Here is an 18827-nt window from a genome sequence, read left to right as displayed (position 1 = left end):
TGTTCCGGAGCTCGAAGCCTGGGCAACTGAAGGCACAGATACATCAGGATAAGGAGTTTGGTATTCACACTGGGAAGACAAGTTTCTTAACTCAAATTTATGAACTTTTGCAAGTCTCTTCGGTAGAGAATTGTGGATGTTCAGTCACTGACTATGCTGAAAACTGAGATAAACTTGAGTTTTGGATTGTAATGGGTTTGAGAGATATGGCAATCAAATGGGAAAATAGAATCTAGCTTGAGGCCTGTACACCTGTTACTTCTCCCCAGACTACTTCTATCCATTCAAACAAATCCAACTAAGGTCACTAGCTGATTCCTCCTGAAGTATGGACACTGTAGTGGCTGTTGTTCCTAATGAGATTTACCAACCCATCTCCTTTATTTTTCCCTGAACAGATTGAATCTCGCAAGTTGACGTTCCGTGAGAATGCCAAAGCCAGGACAGACCACGGAGCAGACATTGTGTACAAATCCCCCAACGTCTCAAACAATACCTCTCCTCTCTGCAGCATGTCACTGACAGAAAGCCTCAGCTCCCTCGGATCACCGCAGCTTGCTACTCTCTCTGAAGACCCGTCTGCCGCTCTAGCACAGCAGAACTTGTGAATTTTTCTTTCCTTCCTTCTTGTTCTTTTCAAACTACATTTAACCAAAACAAGAAGTTTAGCCTCATTAACAGGATTTGTGCTTTAAAAAGGAGTTGTTCCTATTGAGTTATTTCAGGGCTGGGTAGCTTTACTGCAATATTTTATCTGAATTACTCCTCCCTTTGGGACATTGTGAGAAATAACTTAAGTTTGTGTTCTTTTGGGGTGACAGACTGGCTCAGTGCTTTGGTTTTTCCATCAATGTATGGCAGAACAGTTTGGAGACTGAGTACAGGAGCTTGTTGGATCATCTGTTAATCAATGAATAATAATAAAGGGTGCTACTTCTAATTAATTCAAACACTCAAATCCCTGAAAAGCAAATGTAAAACTTGCCTTTCCAACAACCATTTAACTAAATTAAAAGATTTGTCTGTTTTGTGTATCTTTTTTCCGAACTGCACTTCCTCATTTAGTACCTCCATCCATGAAATTCTAATAGCAGTTCTAAATTAACATTTTTTAAAAAAAAATTTGCCCTTCTGCCTGAATTTCTAACAACTTACAAAAATTATATTTCCATTTTACTTTGAAAGTTATTGCTTTCCCAATTCTTCCTTTGTCCTCAAATAAGTATCATTGGAATATTAAGATTGACATTGAGAAAGGAAGGATGAGGACTGCAGGAGTATAAATATACAAAGAAAATATTCAAAAGAAGTGTTTGCGGTGAATGGTATTGAGAAATTATCAAACTTTAAGGGTTTGTTTAAAATCTTTTTAAAAACAAAACACAGTCATTATTATTATATAGAATGATACATTATAGGAGGCAGCTAATGATTATTTTTCCCTTGTGAAATTCTGTAATGTCTTGGCCATGTTTCTCTCCAGTGGTATTTGCCAGATTCCTATGCCATGAGAATTGTAGTTTTGGGAGTTGATCACTGCTCACTTCCTTTTTAGGCATTTTAATGGAATTATAAAATCTTACATTTCGCCCATCAATCCTGTGCCAATTCTTTATAGAGCTTTCCTGTTACTCCCATTACTCCCACTCTTTCTTCAAAACCCTCTTCTTTAATTTTCAGTTTCATAGTGGGTCAACATTTCTACTTCTGGCCTGTGAAATAGTGAGAGCTCCATTCATTACACTCTCATTTACTGAGTCTGGTGTTTAAGTGCAGAATTAATTTATTGTCACTCAAATGTCATTTATTTCAGCCACAGTGAGAACTGAGTGGGATAGAGGACCATCTTCTACCTGAACCACTTGTTATTGTTTGGTGGTTCAACCGAGTCAAGAGCATTCAGAGCACGCTGGTTTGATACTCAGCACGTTAACAAGTGGGTGCACTTTAAAACCAGCCTTATTAACATTATTCAAACTGATCTTGACTGAGGGCAGATGGGGATTAAAAAATAATTGAAATGTAAAACCATGAACCAGCAGAGAATGGTTGTGGATATGTTTGCTGTCAAGTGTGTGCCCTGTAAGGAGATCTATTGAAGCTATGGGTGTTGAATCCATCACTCAAACCAAATTCCTGGAGTTCCGAAAACCTAGAATCTCAAGCTGTGAACTTGTCCCTCCCATTTAACATTCTGTTTTTAGTGAGTAGAATATAGTAGGGGAAAGGTGAAGCTATCAGGACCTGTATACAGGCAAAGGTAGTCAACCTGAAATATTAACCCTGCCTTCCTCCCTGCAGAGGTGAGGTGCTGTGTTTTCACTCTCTCCCCCTTTCAATTGAATGTCACATCCTTGGGAATCTTCTCCATAATAATAAAGAACAACTTAAGATAAAAGCCAATCTGTTTAAATTTGTGTTTTGCACAAGTGATATGGCTAAAATGTTCGCTCCATCCAGTGTGATCTGATTTTATTTTTGAGGACCCTTTACCTGTTTTCAAAAGTGTTTAAATTTAAAGCATATTCCCAAATGCTGATGTGTTGAAAAGGGACTGTTTTGCTTTATTTTAGCATCTCTTATTGGGACCACATATGTGATTGTTAGTGGCACCTTTCAAAATGTGTGCTTGCAGTAAAGTTGAAATATCTCAATGTCATCCTTAAATCCAATTAAAATAAGCATCCAGGGGTGACCTATCCAGCTACAAACCTGGTGGGAGGGTAATTTGGTTAGAGGGAGGGCTAGAGTCACAACTGGATTTTTCTGTGTAGTGATTCAAAGCCATTACCTGCTCTTCCTGCATTAAGAACAAGTCCTGTTAGTGAATAAAACAGAGGCATCTTTCCCTCAGTCTTTACAGCTTCTCTGTTACTGCCTCAGTGTTTAAATCTGTTTCAAAAGAAAACTGTAAATTGTTTTAACTTATAGATTTCTTCAAAAGTTAATATTTGGTGATGAAGTACTGACCATTGTAAAATGAGTGGTGATTTAAAAATACGATTAACTTTGTTTTCTAAGCAATATAATCTTAAAGGTTGTGTTAAGTTGAGTGCCAGCTTTATTAGGAGGAGTCGTTTCAGTTAGGATGGTGGTCTGGGTTAGTGTCTTCCAGGAAAGTTTGTTTGCAGTGGAGTTTGGTATAGAAAGCAGGTGGGTATACGTGGAAGTGATGTTCGTACAGAATTATATGAAATGAAAAGGAAAGAAAGGGAGACTTTTAAAACAGCATGGTCATAAAACAATGTGTAGCAATGAGCCGAGTTTTAATGGACGATATGACGTTGAAGTTAGTGACACAAAATGGTAGCTGCCACAAGTGAATGAGTGGAGATATAGGTTCCTTGTCCCTTGTGCCTTGTGTGTATTTAGATTTATCAAACATAAACTTGCAGGTTTCGCTCATGCAGTGGGTGAGAGATGTGCACAATGCAGTTGTGTTCAGTAACTGGCCTCCAAAGAAGGAGCTCGGACTATAAAGTACTGAGTGTCTTCACCAGCACAAAGGGAATTCATATAAATTATCTGTTTGAACAACACGAGATCAAAATTCTGCAGAGCAACTCCAGAAATGTGTGCAATATTGTACCCTTCCACAGAATTTTTAAATTTGCATGAGGTGAGAATGAAGCCCTGATCTACAGAATGTCTCCTTCAGTTTGTGGAAGGCCAGTACAAAGTCAGCGAGACCTGGATGTCACCAGAGGCACGGAGCTCTCCATCTCTTTTCTCAATAGTGTACTGTCTGATGTGGTAGGTGGAGAGATAAAGTTTGGTATCCTTATTTGGGATACAAATGAAAGATGTTTCTGTTGGCGAGTTAAACCCTGCCTAATTTGGGGAGGTAGACCCAAACTGATAAAGGCAGATGAAAGGGGTTAACCATGGAAGATCATGTGTGAATTGATGAATCTGGCTTTTACAACAGGGCTTTACTGTTCAGGTGAAGTAGGTTATTCTGGTGTAACATTCATGTTTGCTTTATCAAGATTTGGCAGACAGTGGTAACTCTTGCTGAAAAGGATGTACAGTGTTCCAAACTTGCTGCTGTTTATCTTCAGCCCAGTGCCATTTGTTGTGAATTTACTGCCTCTGCTCCAGTCTGTCCCAATACCATCACTGCTTCTCTCCAGCCTTGCATTGCATTTGCAATCGTAGCTGCACTTAAGCTTTTAACACTATTCAAAATAGCTCGTGTTTAATATATAAATATATTTTCTGTTATTGTTTACACTTAATTCAAAGTAGCTCTAGAAGATGGCTGTTTATAACAACATTTTTATTCTCTGCACTAATGTTCAGGTGTGTGTTGAGAGATGGAAAGGACTGTGTAGCGTTTTGAGTTATCTTTTTTAAAAGACGAAAGTTTGTTTTGTATATGTGCGTGTGTGTGTTTTCAGAACTTACACCAGTGGAAAGATAGCAAACTCACTTTAACTGGTCCTTAGATCAATGACTTCAGCGTTACGTTAGTGTACAGCTTGTGCCCAAATGCAGTTTTGTTTTTTGTGTGAATTAGGATGGGTATGAGAGCTGTCTGGGAAAACTAAGATTCCAGTGAACTACTGTCCTGGAGTTGCTGGAGGTTTAGCACCGTTCCTGATTGAAAAGTGTCTCCATATTAGACATTCATGTAACACCAGGTTTCTGTTTTCCTATTTCACCCATTACCCCTCTTGTTGAAAGGAGTGATTCATGCTGGGGCTGTACCATTTTGTGGGTGAGGTAATTCTGATTTACTCATCGATATGGCCATTCCCAATGAACTACCCATAAGTATGCCAATACATGTGTCTGTAACTGAACGTGTTGTATAGCAAACAAGAACTCTTTTCCAGCCGGTCAGACCATCAGTTAAAATTTTGTTTCTTGAATACTGTAGCAAGCCTTCAGGATTTATAACAGGAACTGGAGGGGGGAGTACCTAGTTTTGGAAGCTTTTTCTGCTGTTAGCTTATCTCAGTCGACTGATCAAGTGATATAGTGTCAGTGGCTGCAGTAGATCCCCTAGATTGCTAGTTATCTTCCAGGTCACGTTATCCCCTGTCCATCTCCCACTGCAGTTTTACATGTAGCAAAGAATGAGATCACCTTTGTTGTTACAACCAGTCTTATTGGATATTCTGTACACAATGTCTGGGAGAATTAAGGAGCCCCACAAGAGTTTCGGCCCTTCAGGAAATGAAAGAGTAGAAATTAGCGAGTGATGTTAAAGAAATGGAGAGGTATTAATGATGTTTATTGGGTTTTGTATTGGCTTTTAGAAGCACCTTTGTTGTGAATCAGTCTGCTTTGTCCTTTCCTTTCAAATTCCCATTAGGGGAGATTAAAGGGTTAGGGCACGTGTTTGGTGGGCCCTTCTCTGTTTTCAATAACTTGTTAAAAATCTATTGCTAAGAGCCATTGCTATTCATCTTTGCTCCATTTACCAGTGGAATAAGATTAGATTCATTTCAGTACAAGAATACACATTTGAACAAAATTGATTTTTAGGACAAAAGTGGGATTGCTGTGAGCTCGAGAATCCCATAACAGATTGGTTCAGGTTTACAATTGTGTTGAAAAGTGCTATATAAAAATTTTTGCATCCAACAGTTTGTAAAGAATTGTACAATCTGCTCAGTGCGAGGATTTCAGATGTTATGTGCATGTATATTTGTTACCAGGATCAATTTAAAGTGATGTTTTGTGCTGCTGTGATTGTGATTACTTCCTTTTGCATTGCCTTTGTGTGGCTTGATGTGAATTGGTCTGTACCAGAAGCAACTGATTCTTTGACATCATTTGAATGCCGTGTGTTTTTAAACCGCCATACCACTTCCCAGTACTACCTGGAGTAGAAAGATGCTATTGTAGTGCAATTATGGGTGGCCAACCAGTCTGAGGAAACTGTAGTACATTCACAACTGACATCTCAACTTTCTTGGTTGAGAGAGAGATCTGGGAGCGTGCATGATGGAAATCAGCCTGGGTTGTCACTTCTAATGGCTATTCGGCAACTAAATGTAGGACTAATGTATCTAATAAATGTCCAGAGAAAAGAATAGGTTTAGGTTGCTTCTGTAGACAAATAGCTCACCTAGATTATTAGTCATGGGCGAAGTGCTTATGAAAGCAAGATCCAACTCTTTGGTACATGTGGAGGTGGGGAATAATCTGGCAGGCCATTAAAACTTGGAGTCTAATGAGAGCCACTTTAGGGAATGTGTAAATGGTATTTCAATAATCAGTGTGACTTGATTCCAGAGGTAATGTTCGATATGACCTATAATGTCCTCCTCATCTTGATGTCACCCTCCCCTCTCCTACTCACCATCCACCGAAAAAATTTCCTCTGTTACTGTACCACTGTGACTCTTGGCCACACGAGATCATCTCCAGAATGAACATATTTGCTTGTGAATTGTTCCTTTGAATGAATAAGCAAACTTTTGTTTTGCATCTGCATGTTCTACCTAGATTTCTTCTGAAAGCTTTATTGGTTGGGTGGGGTGGGGAGAGTGGAAAGCAGTGAAATAATCAGAACACTGATAGTTTGCACTCCAGGCTAATTGCCATGGAGTGTGGAACCTAGTGTGACCTCCATCAGATTCTAGAGCAGGTATGTGAAGTGACAGACAATGATTGTTTACTCATGTATATTCTTTATAAATATAAAACAAACACTGCAAGGCCAATATATCCCCTCCCATCTCCTTAAAAAAAAAATTAATTCTTGTGATCATTGTGAGACTGGATGACTTCTGGCTCTCTTTAAATTACGAAGAATTTATTTCTGACAGCCTGCGTAGAAAATAAATATATCAATTTTTTACTGCCCTTTTAAAATCAGTTTCATCATCCAAATGTGAATTTTTGATAGCGAACTACTTCAATTCAGAGGGACTTGACATCCCCTTGGTACTGAGTTTAAAGTATTGGGTCTTCATCACTCATCATGTACTCAGTTGATGCTGCGTTTTTGAGTGTCTCCTTGTACATGTTTCACCTCATGTACTTCATATCAGCAATTCTCTTAACTGCTGAATTTACCACTGCCCAACTACCAAGACAGTTCATTCAACAAACCCAAATTCAACAGAAAAGAGAGGCAAGATAAACACTGCTGGTAGTTTGTGAAAATTTGATGAGAAAAGCCTATTGTTGAGGCACAAGCATCAGTTTCCTACCAGTCTATTTTACATTTTATTGCCGTTTTTCTTCCCTTCTTGCCATCTACTCCCTCGTCTTCTGCCTTTCTTTGGCTTTACCACTCTCCTTCACCTATCTGCGTTTTGGACCATGTCAGCCTGAAGGTAACCTAGTCTCGTTTTTTTTGTTCCCCATTCATTACTTTTTTAAAAGAAGTTTCTTTTATTGTTTTTCACTTTTTGGTGAGACTCGACAAACTTGTAAATCTCAGTTGTGTCCTTCCAAATTTCTTGTAGCTATTTTAATCAAACTGTCATTTCCCAACAAAGGAACTTGAAGCTTTAAGCATCAGTCCACTAAGGTCACAACACAATTTCAAGGCATGAATTCTTTACAATGAAGGAGATCTTGTTTCAATAATTTGAAATGAGAGCAGCGAGACCCTTTTAAAAAATACCTGTTACTGAAGACCCAGGAACATGAGTTGACATTTGGTGTTTTGTATGTTGATGGATTTTAAACAGTAAAATGGCTCCAGCAGTGAGTACCTGGGTGAGGTTGTACAGTAAACTGCTGCCGCTGTTGTCCACACATCTAATGTTCCAGAATTTTCTTCTCGCTTTTGCTGTTTGGCTGCTGCTAAGCAACATCTCTGTGACCGAACTCAATTCCCATTGTTCAGTCCTTATTGTAAAAGTAAAAGTTTGAAATAAAGCTTATATGTTGATGTTAGCTGTGTATGTTTTATGTTATATTTTCTGCAGTTATGCCATGTACTTCTATCCACAATGTTTCCATGCAGCTGCTCTGTCACAGATTGTCAGACTGTATTTGTGTTTAGCATCCAAATTCCCTGTATTTCAGGGTCACTAATTTTTTGAACCAATCTACATCTAGCTTAATGCTGCTCCTATGTCTTAAGGTCTTATTTATAATTCTTTTGAGAGGCAAGATGGGGTTCTGTTTATTTCCAGGTTTTAATGGTATCCTCATTTTCAATGTGCAGGGAAATTCTAATATTGTCAATGAATTGGGATTTCCTGGGGGTCCTGGAACATAGTCAGATGTGCAACCCAAAAACTATCTGGAGGCTAGGAGATCTGGGCCACTGTTTACCCCACTGGAATGAACACAATTCGGTGCAGCTGACCTGATGCTCCTCCAGGTACTTTCTGGAGGTAAGGGGCTGACTGCAATTTGGTTGAAGGCATCAGGAAAGATGTAACCTACACGAAATGACATTAAACTACTGTAGTGGCTAAGGATTTGTTCCTTGCTGTTCAGAAAATAAGAGATAGTACTGGTTGGACACTGGCCTTTCAAATCCAACCTTAAAAGAACAAGTTTCCCTTGTCCTTTGACCAGAAACACATATATAGATTAATTTTGCAATATAAAATACAATTCAAAAGTTGTGCTTCTATGTTAGTTTGCAGTGCCATTGTTTTACAATTTGCCAGAAAAATGGTGCAGCTGCTGAAAATACTGAGCAGAACTAGTAGCATCTGTAGAGGGAGGAAAAAAACCAAGTTAACTTTTACTGGCTTTCATCAGAGACCCCAAATTTTAATCCTTTTTTTTTCAGTCTCTTCCTTGGCCTCACCTTTTGCTATTGCCAAGTTTTATTACTTCACCATTGACAGTCATGCCTTGAAACTGCCTCAGTTCTAATTCAGGAAAGGTGAGTAGGGAGATTTCCAACTTATCTCTGAGGAGGTTTTTTGGTCATCCCATATCATGTTATGTGACTGTGTCAGATCCCCTTTGTTATTGTGAAGTGTCTCAGGAACTTGTACCCTATTAAAAGCATTTCATAAAAGCAATTTGTTATTCCACTTAAAATGCCTTTTGCTACTTTTAAAAACAAAATTCACACACATCAACATAATGCACTTTGGTTGTTTGAGACATAGTTGGAACTAAGCAAAGCATCCTTTACCTCCTATTCCGACAAATGCTGCGATTAAAAAGGGGAGAGAATGACCTTAAGAGGAAATGACATTTCACAAAGAATAGATTTGGAAATCTAAGTGCCTGCAGGTAGAAACAAATCCTGTCAAATACATTCAACCCAATCCAACCTACCCATTCTTCACCGCTTTCTTCCTAGGTCCTTTTCAAATTAAAGACAGACAGGCTGTAAAAAACATACCATCAGTTTACTTTCTAAGTGAAACATCCTTTTTTTTCAATTTCCCACCTGGCATTTGAGTAGGTCTTGAAAGTAAAGCAGAATTTCTTTGATTTCTTCTGGCACAATTAGCGGCTGACCTTGGGTAAATTAAAAGCTTGTTAACAAAAATAGTCGTGGGTGCAACATTGCACAGTTATATTTGAGAACCCAGCATGACTGTGTATTTTCCTTCCTAACTGCCAAATGAACCTGCATCTTAACCATAACAGAATCCTGAACTTGGGCTCTCAAGTCCTTTTTGCGCTTAATGTTCCCAAAGCCTTTTCCCTGTTTTAGAAAATACGTTATCTCTCTCTTTTTCTTACTAAAGTGCATATTCCACCTGCCACGTTTTTAGGCAATGGGCAATGTGTCCAGGCCCTTTTGCAGCATCCCAGCTTCCTGAACACTACCTGCCCCTTAAGCTATCTTTGTGTAATCTGCAAACTTAACAACAATGCCCTCAATTCCTTCATCCAGATTGGTAATATACATTAATGTGAATTTTAGAGGTCCAAACACTTAATCCTGTGGAAGTCTGCTGGTCATCTCTGGTTGCCATCTTGAAAAGAAATTTAGGGACAAAAAGTTGGTTATGGGTGTATGGTTCAAGCTGCTTCTGTTTGCTGAGTTATGCTATTGTTTGTTCAAGAAAGTGGCAGTTACATAAGTGCATCCTGGTTCATAGGGGGTATTAGACATCAAGACAAAATCCTACATAGATTACCCTCCTGCCCATCATTTTAAAAGGTCATTCTACAGAACTTCCTGAAGCCTGAGGTTATCTAATTTTATTCTGTACTTTGTGGGGTAGCCATGACCTAAATTTCTGTCTATCTCTTAATTGTCATTAGATGAGCTCAGGCTGGAATCTAAGCAAATGTAATAGCTGTTATGAAATAAGGACACTATCCAAGCTGTCTGTGTTTATGAAAAGGAGTAGTAGAAAAGCTTCCAGTCTCAAAAGATTGCTCAATGAAGTTCTCTATATATCCGAGATAATATATCCCTTGTTGCAAATGAGGCCAAAGATACCAAGGTAAAGGAGAATTTTGATTACATGGGTTCAATAACCGATTATAGAAGACTGCAAAAGCAATGGGATGCATTAGCAATCATTGTGACTGTTAACAAACAAGACAACTTTTTCCTCTGGAGGAAAAAAAAGTGTGAAAACATTGACTAATTGGTAGTCTTTAAATAAATTTTTCAATCATGGAACTCAGACAACATTGTCCATACAGAAACACATTCACCCAGTTAGTTGGGTTCTTGCTTAATACAATTATTCCAATTACAGTTTTACACAATCCATTATATTTATAAGTTATGAGATGATAGGCTGGTCTGCCCATCAGTTTCAAGTAATTTTGCAGGAAGTTGAGCAGTTTTAGCCTCAACATTAAATAAAGTATATAATCCCTTTTATACAATAGGTCAAGCAATTCTGATACAGAATAGAATACAAACTTAGTTGCCACTTCTTCCCCCTCCTAGTGAATCTTTCACTTTGCTGGCCAGCAGTTCAAGAGCTCCACAAGCAATGACAGCACTTCCCCATGTTCTTTCTGAAGATCTGAGGATATTTCAGGGAGCTCATATCGCAGGCAGGTTTTGATCATCTTGTGTACAGCTCTGCGGAAGCTGTAGAGCAAATAGGCAGTCTTCGAGTCCAGCTCAAGTTGCAGGAGGCTAGAGTCAGCCAGAGTTAGCAGCACAGAGTCACCATCCTCTGAAAAAGAAAAGAGAAATGAACACTGCAAAACTTGAGACCCTTTTATAAAGCTGTAGATGATTTAACAGATTTATCATCTAGACTGCAGTAGTTGTCTTTTTTGCTTTGACACTCTCTCAAACTAGGAATGAAGCTGGAAACACATATAGTATGATCCTCAAGTAAATTCATCACCTGACAATATTTTATCCTCAAAACACTTGCATATTAGGGAGGTAACTCCGTACTTATATCCAGAAAGACCTACAACACACACAGCAGTTTCCAGTTGGTTCCTGAAAGTGTGATTTTTTTTTTTAAACCTACACTACTCCATTTTGGAGTCTATTCATGAGTTGATTACTCATTACGAAGGGTTCTATGATGCCAGTAACTTATCCAGTTCAAGCTGCAGTCTTCAAACAGAGTCTGAGTCTTTGTTTTAATTCATAAAACACAAGTGTTGTTCTCAAGGTCCATCATGGGCCTCCTGCAGTGCCACAATGATGCCACCCAAAGGTTGCAGGAACAGCAACTCATTCCGCTTGGGAACCCTGCAGCCCAATGGTATCAATGTGGACTTCACCAGCTTCAAAATCTCCCCTTGCCCCACCGCATCATACAACCAGCCCAGCTCTTCCCCTCCCCCCACTGCATCCCAAAACCAGCCCAGCCTGTCTCTGCCTCCCTAACCTGTTCTTCCTCTCACCCATCCCTTACTCCCACCCCAAGCTGCACCTCCATTTCCTACCTACTAACCTCATCCCACCTCCTTGACCTGTCCGTCTTCCCTAGACCGACCTATCCCCTCTCCACCTATCTTCTTTTCTCACCATCTTCAGTCCGCCTCCCCGACTCTCCCTATTCATTCCAGAACACTCGGCCCGAAACATCAGCTTTTGTGCTCCTAAGATGCTGCTTGGCCTGCTGTGTTCATCCAGCTTCACACTTTATTATCTTGGATTCTCCAGCATCTGCAGTTCCCATTATCATTGTTCTCAAGGCATTTGTTGCACTCAAGATGGTGGGGGATGAATCACCTTTTTGAGTTTGTTCAGTCAATGCTGGGCGGACCCTTTCTCACTGCTGTTAGGAAAATGGTTCCAGGAGGTTAATCAAAAGACAACTCATACCCTACAGGAAACATTCCAAACACCACCATCACCATCCCTGGATATGTCCTGTCCCACTGGCAGTACAAGAACCAGTAAAGGGGGCAGCACAACGGCATATAGTTTGCAGGGAAATGCCCTTGGAGTCCTCAACATTGAGATTTTTGCGATGTCAGAAGTCATTGTTTTAGGTTAAAAACCATGGGCAAGGAAATTTCCTGCTGATTACCAGGAGCCATCCTCTCTCCGCTGGTGAAGCCATCATGGGGGAAGCACTGAGGGTGGCACGGGTGCAAATATAGTGAGTAGAGGATTTCAAATGTCCATGATGAAGCTAGTCAGGTCCTAAAGGAAACAGGTCCGCAGCTGATGGCGAGAAAACCACGAGGGAAAAATATACTTCACTTTCTCCTTACTAATCGTTGGCTGCGGAACCATCTGCATGTGACAGTGTTGATTAAAAATGACCACTGCATTGTCCTTGCAGAGTCAAAGTCTCAACTTCACATTGAGAGTACTATCCATCATGTTGTGTGGTAGTATCACTGCTAAAATAGGACAGATTTTGAACTGATCTAGCAACTCATGGTTGGGCATCAATGAGATGCTATGGGTCACCAACTGCAAAATCGTACTCAAGCATTGTCTGCAATCTCCTGGCCCAGCATATCTTCTACTCAACCAACACCTTCAAGACAGAGGATTAACCCCAGTTCAGTGGAGAGTGCAGGAGGCATACCCAAAGCAGCATCAGCCAGACCTGAAAATAAGGTCTTAACCTAATGAAGTTACCAAACAGCATAAGCAGCAAGTGATAGACAGAGCTAAGTGATCAGATCGAAGCTCTGAAGTCCTGCCAGTTTCCATCATGAGTGGTGGTGGATAATTAAACAAATCACTGGAGGATGAGGCTCCACAAATATCCCACTCCTCAATGATGAAAGAGCCCAGCACATCAGTGCAAAAGATGAGGCTGAAGTACTCAGTAATCCTAGCCAGAAATGCCAAGTGAATGATCCATCTTAGCATCCAGTGATTCCCAGCTTTACAGATACCCTGTCATGAATCAGCTGGAGGCACTTACAATGGCGACATTCCAGCAATCGTACTGAAGACTTGTGCTCTAGAACTTGCAGCTCCCCTACCCAAGTTCTTCCACTACAGTTAGAACACTGGCATCTACCTGATGATATGAAAAATTGCCCAGGTATGCCCCGTACACAAAAAAAGCAAGTAAATCCAACTTGACCAATTACCACCCCATCAGTTGACTCTCAATCATCAGTAAAGTGATGGAAGGTGTCATCAGCAGGTGCTATCAGGCAACACCTCCTCAGTAATAACCTAGGTGGCACCTAGTTTGAGTCCCACTCAGGCCACTCAGCTCCTGACCACATTACAGCTTTAGTTCAAACATGGACAAAAGAGCTGAACCCCAGAGGTGGAATGAGAGTGACTGCCCTTGATATTAAGGCCACATTTGACTGAAGGTGGCATTCAGGAGCCCTAGCAAGGACCGAACCTGGTATAAAGGAAGATGGCAGTGGTTGTTGGAGGTCAGTCATCTCAGCTTCACAACATCTTTGCAGGGGTTCCTCAGGGTATGTGTGTTCTAGGCCCAACCATCTTCAGCTACTTCAACAATGAACTTCCCTCCATAAGGTCAGAAGTGGGGATGTTCGCAATATGGTTTTTAGAATTTTTTTATTCATTCACACAAATGAGGGTGTCACTGACTAGGCAGCATTTATTGCCCAATCCCAATTGCTCAGAGGGCAATTAAGAGCCATCCACATGTCTGTAGGTCTGGAGTCACGTAAGCCAGACCAGGTAAGGATGGCAGTTTCCATCCCTAAAGGACATTAGTGAACCAGATGGGTTTTTCCAACAATCGACAATGGATTCACGTTCATCATTAATTCCAGATATCTACTGAATTCAAATTTCACCATCTGTTATGCTGGGATTCGAACCCGGGTCCTCAGAATGCTATCTGAGTCTCTGGATTAACTGTCCAGAGATGATAATACAATGCCATCAATAATGACCAGCACCATTCATGTCTCCTCAGATTCCTCAGTCCATGTTCAAATGCAACAAGATCTAGACAATACCCAACTTGGGCTAACAAGTAGCAAGTCACATTCACACTGCACAAATGCCAGGCAACGACATTCAATGGTGGCACCATCACTGAATCCCCCACTATCAGCATCCTTGGGGTTACCATTGACCAGATACTCAACTGGATTCTCCACATACACAGCTTATACAACAGCAGGTCAGAGGCTAGAAATACTGCAACAAGACATCTCCTGATGCCCCAAGGCCTGTCCACCATCTACAAAGCACAATGTGATGGAATACCCCCCACTTGCTTAGATGGATGCAGCTCCAATGAGACTCAAGAAGCTTGAAGACAAATCCAAGACAAGACAGCCCACTTGATTGGCACCACATGCACAAGCATCCACTCCCTCCACTACAAATACTCAGCAGCAGTGTACACTATCTACGAGATATAATGCAGAAATTCCTCAAAGATCCTTAGACAGCACCTTCTAAAACCACAACCACAACCACTTCTATCTAGAAGGATCAGGGGCAGGAGATATATTGGAACACCAAGTTTCCCTCCAAGGCACTCACCATCCTAACTTGGAAATATATCGCCACTTCTACACTGTCACTGGTAAAAATCCTGGAACTCCCTCCATAATGGCATTCTGGATCAACCTATATCACAGAAGGCAACAGTTTACGGCAGCAGCACAGTACCACCTTCTCAAGGGCAACCAGAGGTGGGGAATAAATATCAGACTCTCAGCAATGCCCACGTCTCAGTAGTGAACTTATTTTAAAAATAAATGGACCCCAATTTTATTCTAAAGTGTTCCAAAGCAGAATGTGACAGACTGTCATTCCTCTACTTTCCATTATAAATTCTGACTCTGCCTATTCTGGACCCACGTGTGTCTTTGTTAACCTGCTCCTTTTCATATAAGTTTGCAAGTTTTTACAATCATTTCTTTGTTTCTTCAGATTTTACTTTCGTTTTCTGATCTATAGTAACCTCTAGGATGTTAATTGTGTGTGGAGAATCGAGCAATGTTAATACCAAGGGGAGATGGTTAAATTCTATCTTGTTAGAGATACTCACTGTCTGGCACATATGGCATGAATGTCGGTTGCCACTTATTATTCCAAGCATGAATGTTAACCAGATCTAAAAGACCACAGGGATGTAGGAGCAGAAGGAGGCTATTCAGCCCACAAAGTCTGCTCTGCCATTCTACAAGATCATTGGCTGATCTGATAAACCTCAACTCGACTTTCCTGCCTTTTCCCTACAACCCGTGATTCCCTTACTGATTAAAAATCTGTCTCTCTATCTCAGCCTGAATACCCTTAACAACCCCGCCACGACAGCCCTCTATGATAAAGGACACTGCATGCAAGACCAAACTAGTTCAGTTCCCGAGGAGCTGCAAACGGTGCTGGACGCTACAATCATCAGCAAACAGTTCCACTTCCAACTTTATGATGGAGGCAAGGTAATTGCTCAAGCAGCTGAAGATGCTGGGATGACTGGCCTCCAACGAACACAACCGTCTTACTTGGGGGTAAATATGACTTCAGCCAATAGAAAGTTCTTTCCCTGATTCCCACAGTCTTCAATTCCTCATGATGCCGTATTTGATTTCAAGAGCTGTGACTCTCAGTTCTAGAGTTCACATTCTTTGTCAATATTTCGATCCAGCCTATAACAATGAACTGGAACAGAATGGCTCTCAGAAGAATCTAAACTGAACATTGGGATGGTTCTTGTTGTTTAAGTTCCACATGACTATATTTGCCATTACTTTGATGATGATCAGGAGTAGGCTGATTGAGTAATAAATTATCAGTTTAGAATTTGCCTTGCTTTTTGTGGAAAATTTTCCAAATTGGGAGTCAATGCCAGTTTTGTACCTGTAACAAAACAGCTTAGCTCAGGGCTAGTTCTGGGACACAAGTTTCAACATTACTGCCAGGATGCTGTCAAAGCATGTAGCAACACTGTATCCAGTGCCATCAGCAGTTTCTTCCTATTAAACAGACTGAACAGAATTGTCTAAAGACTGACATCTTTAATTCTGGAGACATCAGGAAAAGGACAAGTTGGAACATTCACTCAGCACTGCAGATTGAGGGGTGTGCAAGTGCCTCAACCTTGTCTTTTGCAGTTACGTGCTGAGCTCCCCATCACTGAGAATGTTCACATCTTCAGACTAATTGTGTAATCGTGCATCACCAATTACAACTAGACGTGGTGGACTGCAGGTCTTTAATCTGATCTATTTATTGTGGAATTGTTTTGTTCTACTGGATATTGCTTTGGCTGTTCAACATGCATTTATAGCCTTGCATTATAATTTCATCAGATTGTCATCTCTTCCTTAGGTATGATCACTGCGATTTCTAGTAAGCTCTCCTGCTTTCCTTATTGAATCAAGATTGATCTCCTGGTTTGATGGCAATGGTAGATTGAATTATGTTCTTCTCTCCTGGCTTAGGGCCACAGAAGTCAACTACAGATTCCCTCTGTCCATAGCTCAAATCAGTCAATGGGACAGAGATCAGCAACTTTGGCAGAGACTACTGGCCCAAATATTTCCTTCTCTTTGCCTTCATGGAATCTGACATTACATTTGGTTTGCAGTATAGCTTATAATTACGACAAAGATTCCACATAGCATGAAACTTTGTCTTTTAAAGCTATAGTGGGTCATCCATAGGTGAAATATGTTGGAAACTCTTCACAGTCTGTAGCTGAATTGTGCTATTTTATTGAAAATATAAAGCAACCTCCCTCCTCCCCACTAACCAGCACGCGCCCCACCCCCAACAAAAACACTCCCACCACAACACTTACCCTTGATGTCAATGTCACAATCTGGTAGCATTAACAGAGTCAATGGATGGACCATGGAGGAGTCACGAACAAAAACGTTCCCACTGGATTTCACAGCCATGAAATAGGTCAGCCAACGGCTTTTAAAATACTCCTCATTCCTGACATGAATTACAAAAACTGCGTTAGCACAGTCAAGGAAGCAAAGTTTACAATGGTATCAGCATATTCAAAGCTGTATATTGCTGAAGAGAGATACAAGTTGTTGAAGCTGTGCATCTTGCACTCACTCGGACCAAAAACAAGAATGCCAAATTTCAAGCGATCACAACAGTTATGAAGAAATTGCGCTAGTTGGTTGACAAGCTGCCACTAATTCTCCAAAGCACTGCCATTGAGGTAACAACAGGAGGCATGCAACTGCCAGATAATTAACAAAAAACATACAAAGTTTGAACATATTCTTTGGTTTGCAAAGAACAGAATATTGCACATAAAGGTATGTGGTTTTTAGCAACTGTAAATGAGCCATATTCCAAGCTCAACTGATTATCATTTATTAGAGTGGCTTTTGGCACACTAAGGCTGGTTCAGCAACTGGGGGATCAATTTACAAGTACACATTTTATTTCAAGTTTTGAATGCAGCGGCTGGTTAAATACAGTCTATACTTAGCCCATTGCCAACAACTACAGGTAACACTGTTTGACTCAATCAGCCATTCACTAGGATGTACAGCCTGTGTATCAGGCATTGCGCTAGCAATGAATTTCACAGACAAAGTTGCTCAATTATGTGCTGTCTAGAATGTCTTTATGAAATTATGGCAACTTCTTGTCAATGGAAATATTGTTTCTGCAGTCGCAGCATAGCAGTAATATGAAACAGCACATTTAACCTCAAGGTTTCGAGATACTGTGCCTTTCCAGGTTTGAGACTGACTGGGAACTTCAGATCCAAGTGTGGCAGTCTTTAATCCATTTGCAAGTTTGTGCAAAACTCAGAAAGCAATAACTTGATCAGGAATAACATCTCTCCCACAGGTTAGCAAAAGACCAGAATTCTCTTTACAACATTACTCAATCAATATTTATACTGTGTGGAGCTGAATGAATTCCAGTGTGTACATTGACCAGTGAAATAAGCTTGGTGTAGACAGGAGTGAGTCAGTCCATAAAGGTCTTCTACCCACCAGTGAATTGCACAGCATTGTGTATGAGTCTTGATGCCAACACATTTCAAAAATTGGCTGATTGAATCAAGGGGCATGTCACTTTGTTTATTTGTATTAGGTGAAGTACAGACCACACTCGATCAGCCCATGGTTGCAAATTCCAAACCATTTACTGTGAAACATGAATTTGCCATTGAGCAGCACTTGCTGACAATCCTGAGTGCATCAACAGCTATGCCAATGGACAATTATGATCAGTCAAGCTTATAACATAACTCATTTACCTGTGCTAGAAGTAAATTAAACTTTTGCTTAGGGAATTGTTTGCAAACAGAAGCAATATGTTCAAAATTTGCATCGGTTTTAAACTACCTGGGAGCTTGGGGAGTCTTCTGTTCTGTTGTTTTCTCCACAGCAACACCTTCCCAATCAATATCAATTTATCAGCCAATCAGCACCCTTTTCCCTTACTGTATAGACTATTAGGATTGTTTGAAATTTGGCATTAAGTTTGCTCTGATGTGTGCAAGACAAAAAGCTTCAGAAACAGGACTCTGTTTTCGGCAAGATTCAATTTGTGGCCACATTCTGAGCAGATTGGTGGAATTTTAATATAGTGACTTCGGAAT

The 18827-nt window shown here is 40.4% G+C and overlaps 2 protein-coding genes across 13 annotated transcripts in view; one reads left to right on the top strand and one right to left on the bottom strand.

Moving 5' to 3' along the window:
• LOC125451566 (microtubule-associated protein 4-like) overlaps nucleotides 1–6442 on the top strand; it is a 344184-nt gene extending 337742 nt beyond the window's left edge. For all 11 annotated transcript variants that reach the window (XM_059646156.1, XM_059646152.1, XM_059646155.1 and 8 more), the window contains one exon: nucleotides 399–6442. In XM_059646156.1, the coding sequence (XP_059502139.1) occupies nucleotides 399–403 (5 nt within the window). In that variant the 3' untranslated portion in view covers nucleotides 404–6442. The remainder of the gene's footprint in view (nucleotides 1–398) is intronic.
• Nucleotides 6443–10494: 4052 nt separating this feature from the next.
• Nucleotides 10495–18827, bottom strand: part of dhx30 (DEAH (Asp-Glu-Ala-His) box helicase 30) — a 64580-nt gene continuing 56247 nt past the window's right edge. For both annotated transcript variants that reach the window (XM_048528797.1, XM_048528798.1), the window contains exons 18-19: nucleotides 17046–17185; nucleotides 10495–11036 (exon numbers count right to left, since the gene is read on the bottom strand). In XM_048528797.1, coding sequence (XP_048384754.1) covers nucleotides 10810–11036; nucleotides 17046–17185 — 367 coding nt within the window. In that variant the 3' untranslated portion in view covers nucleotides 10495–10809. The remainder of the gene's footprint in view (nucleotides 11037–17045; nucleotides 17186–18827) is intronic.

The sequence above is a fragment of the Stegostoma tigrinum genome, chromosome 5, assembly GCF_030684315.1.
Source record: "Stegostoma tigrinum isolate sSteTig4 chromosome 5, sSteTig4.hap1, whole genome shotgun sequence".
NCBI lineage: Eukaryota > Metazoa > Chordata > Chondrichthyes > Orectolobiformes > Stegostomatidae > Stegostoma > Stegostoma tigrinum.
This window is presented reverse-complemented; position numbering and strand designations above follow the sequence as displayed.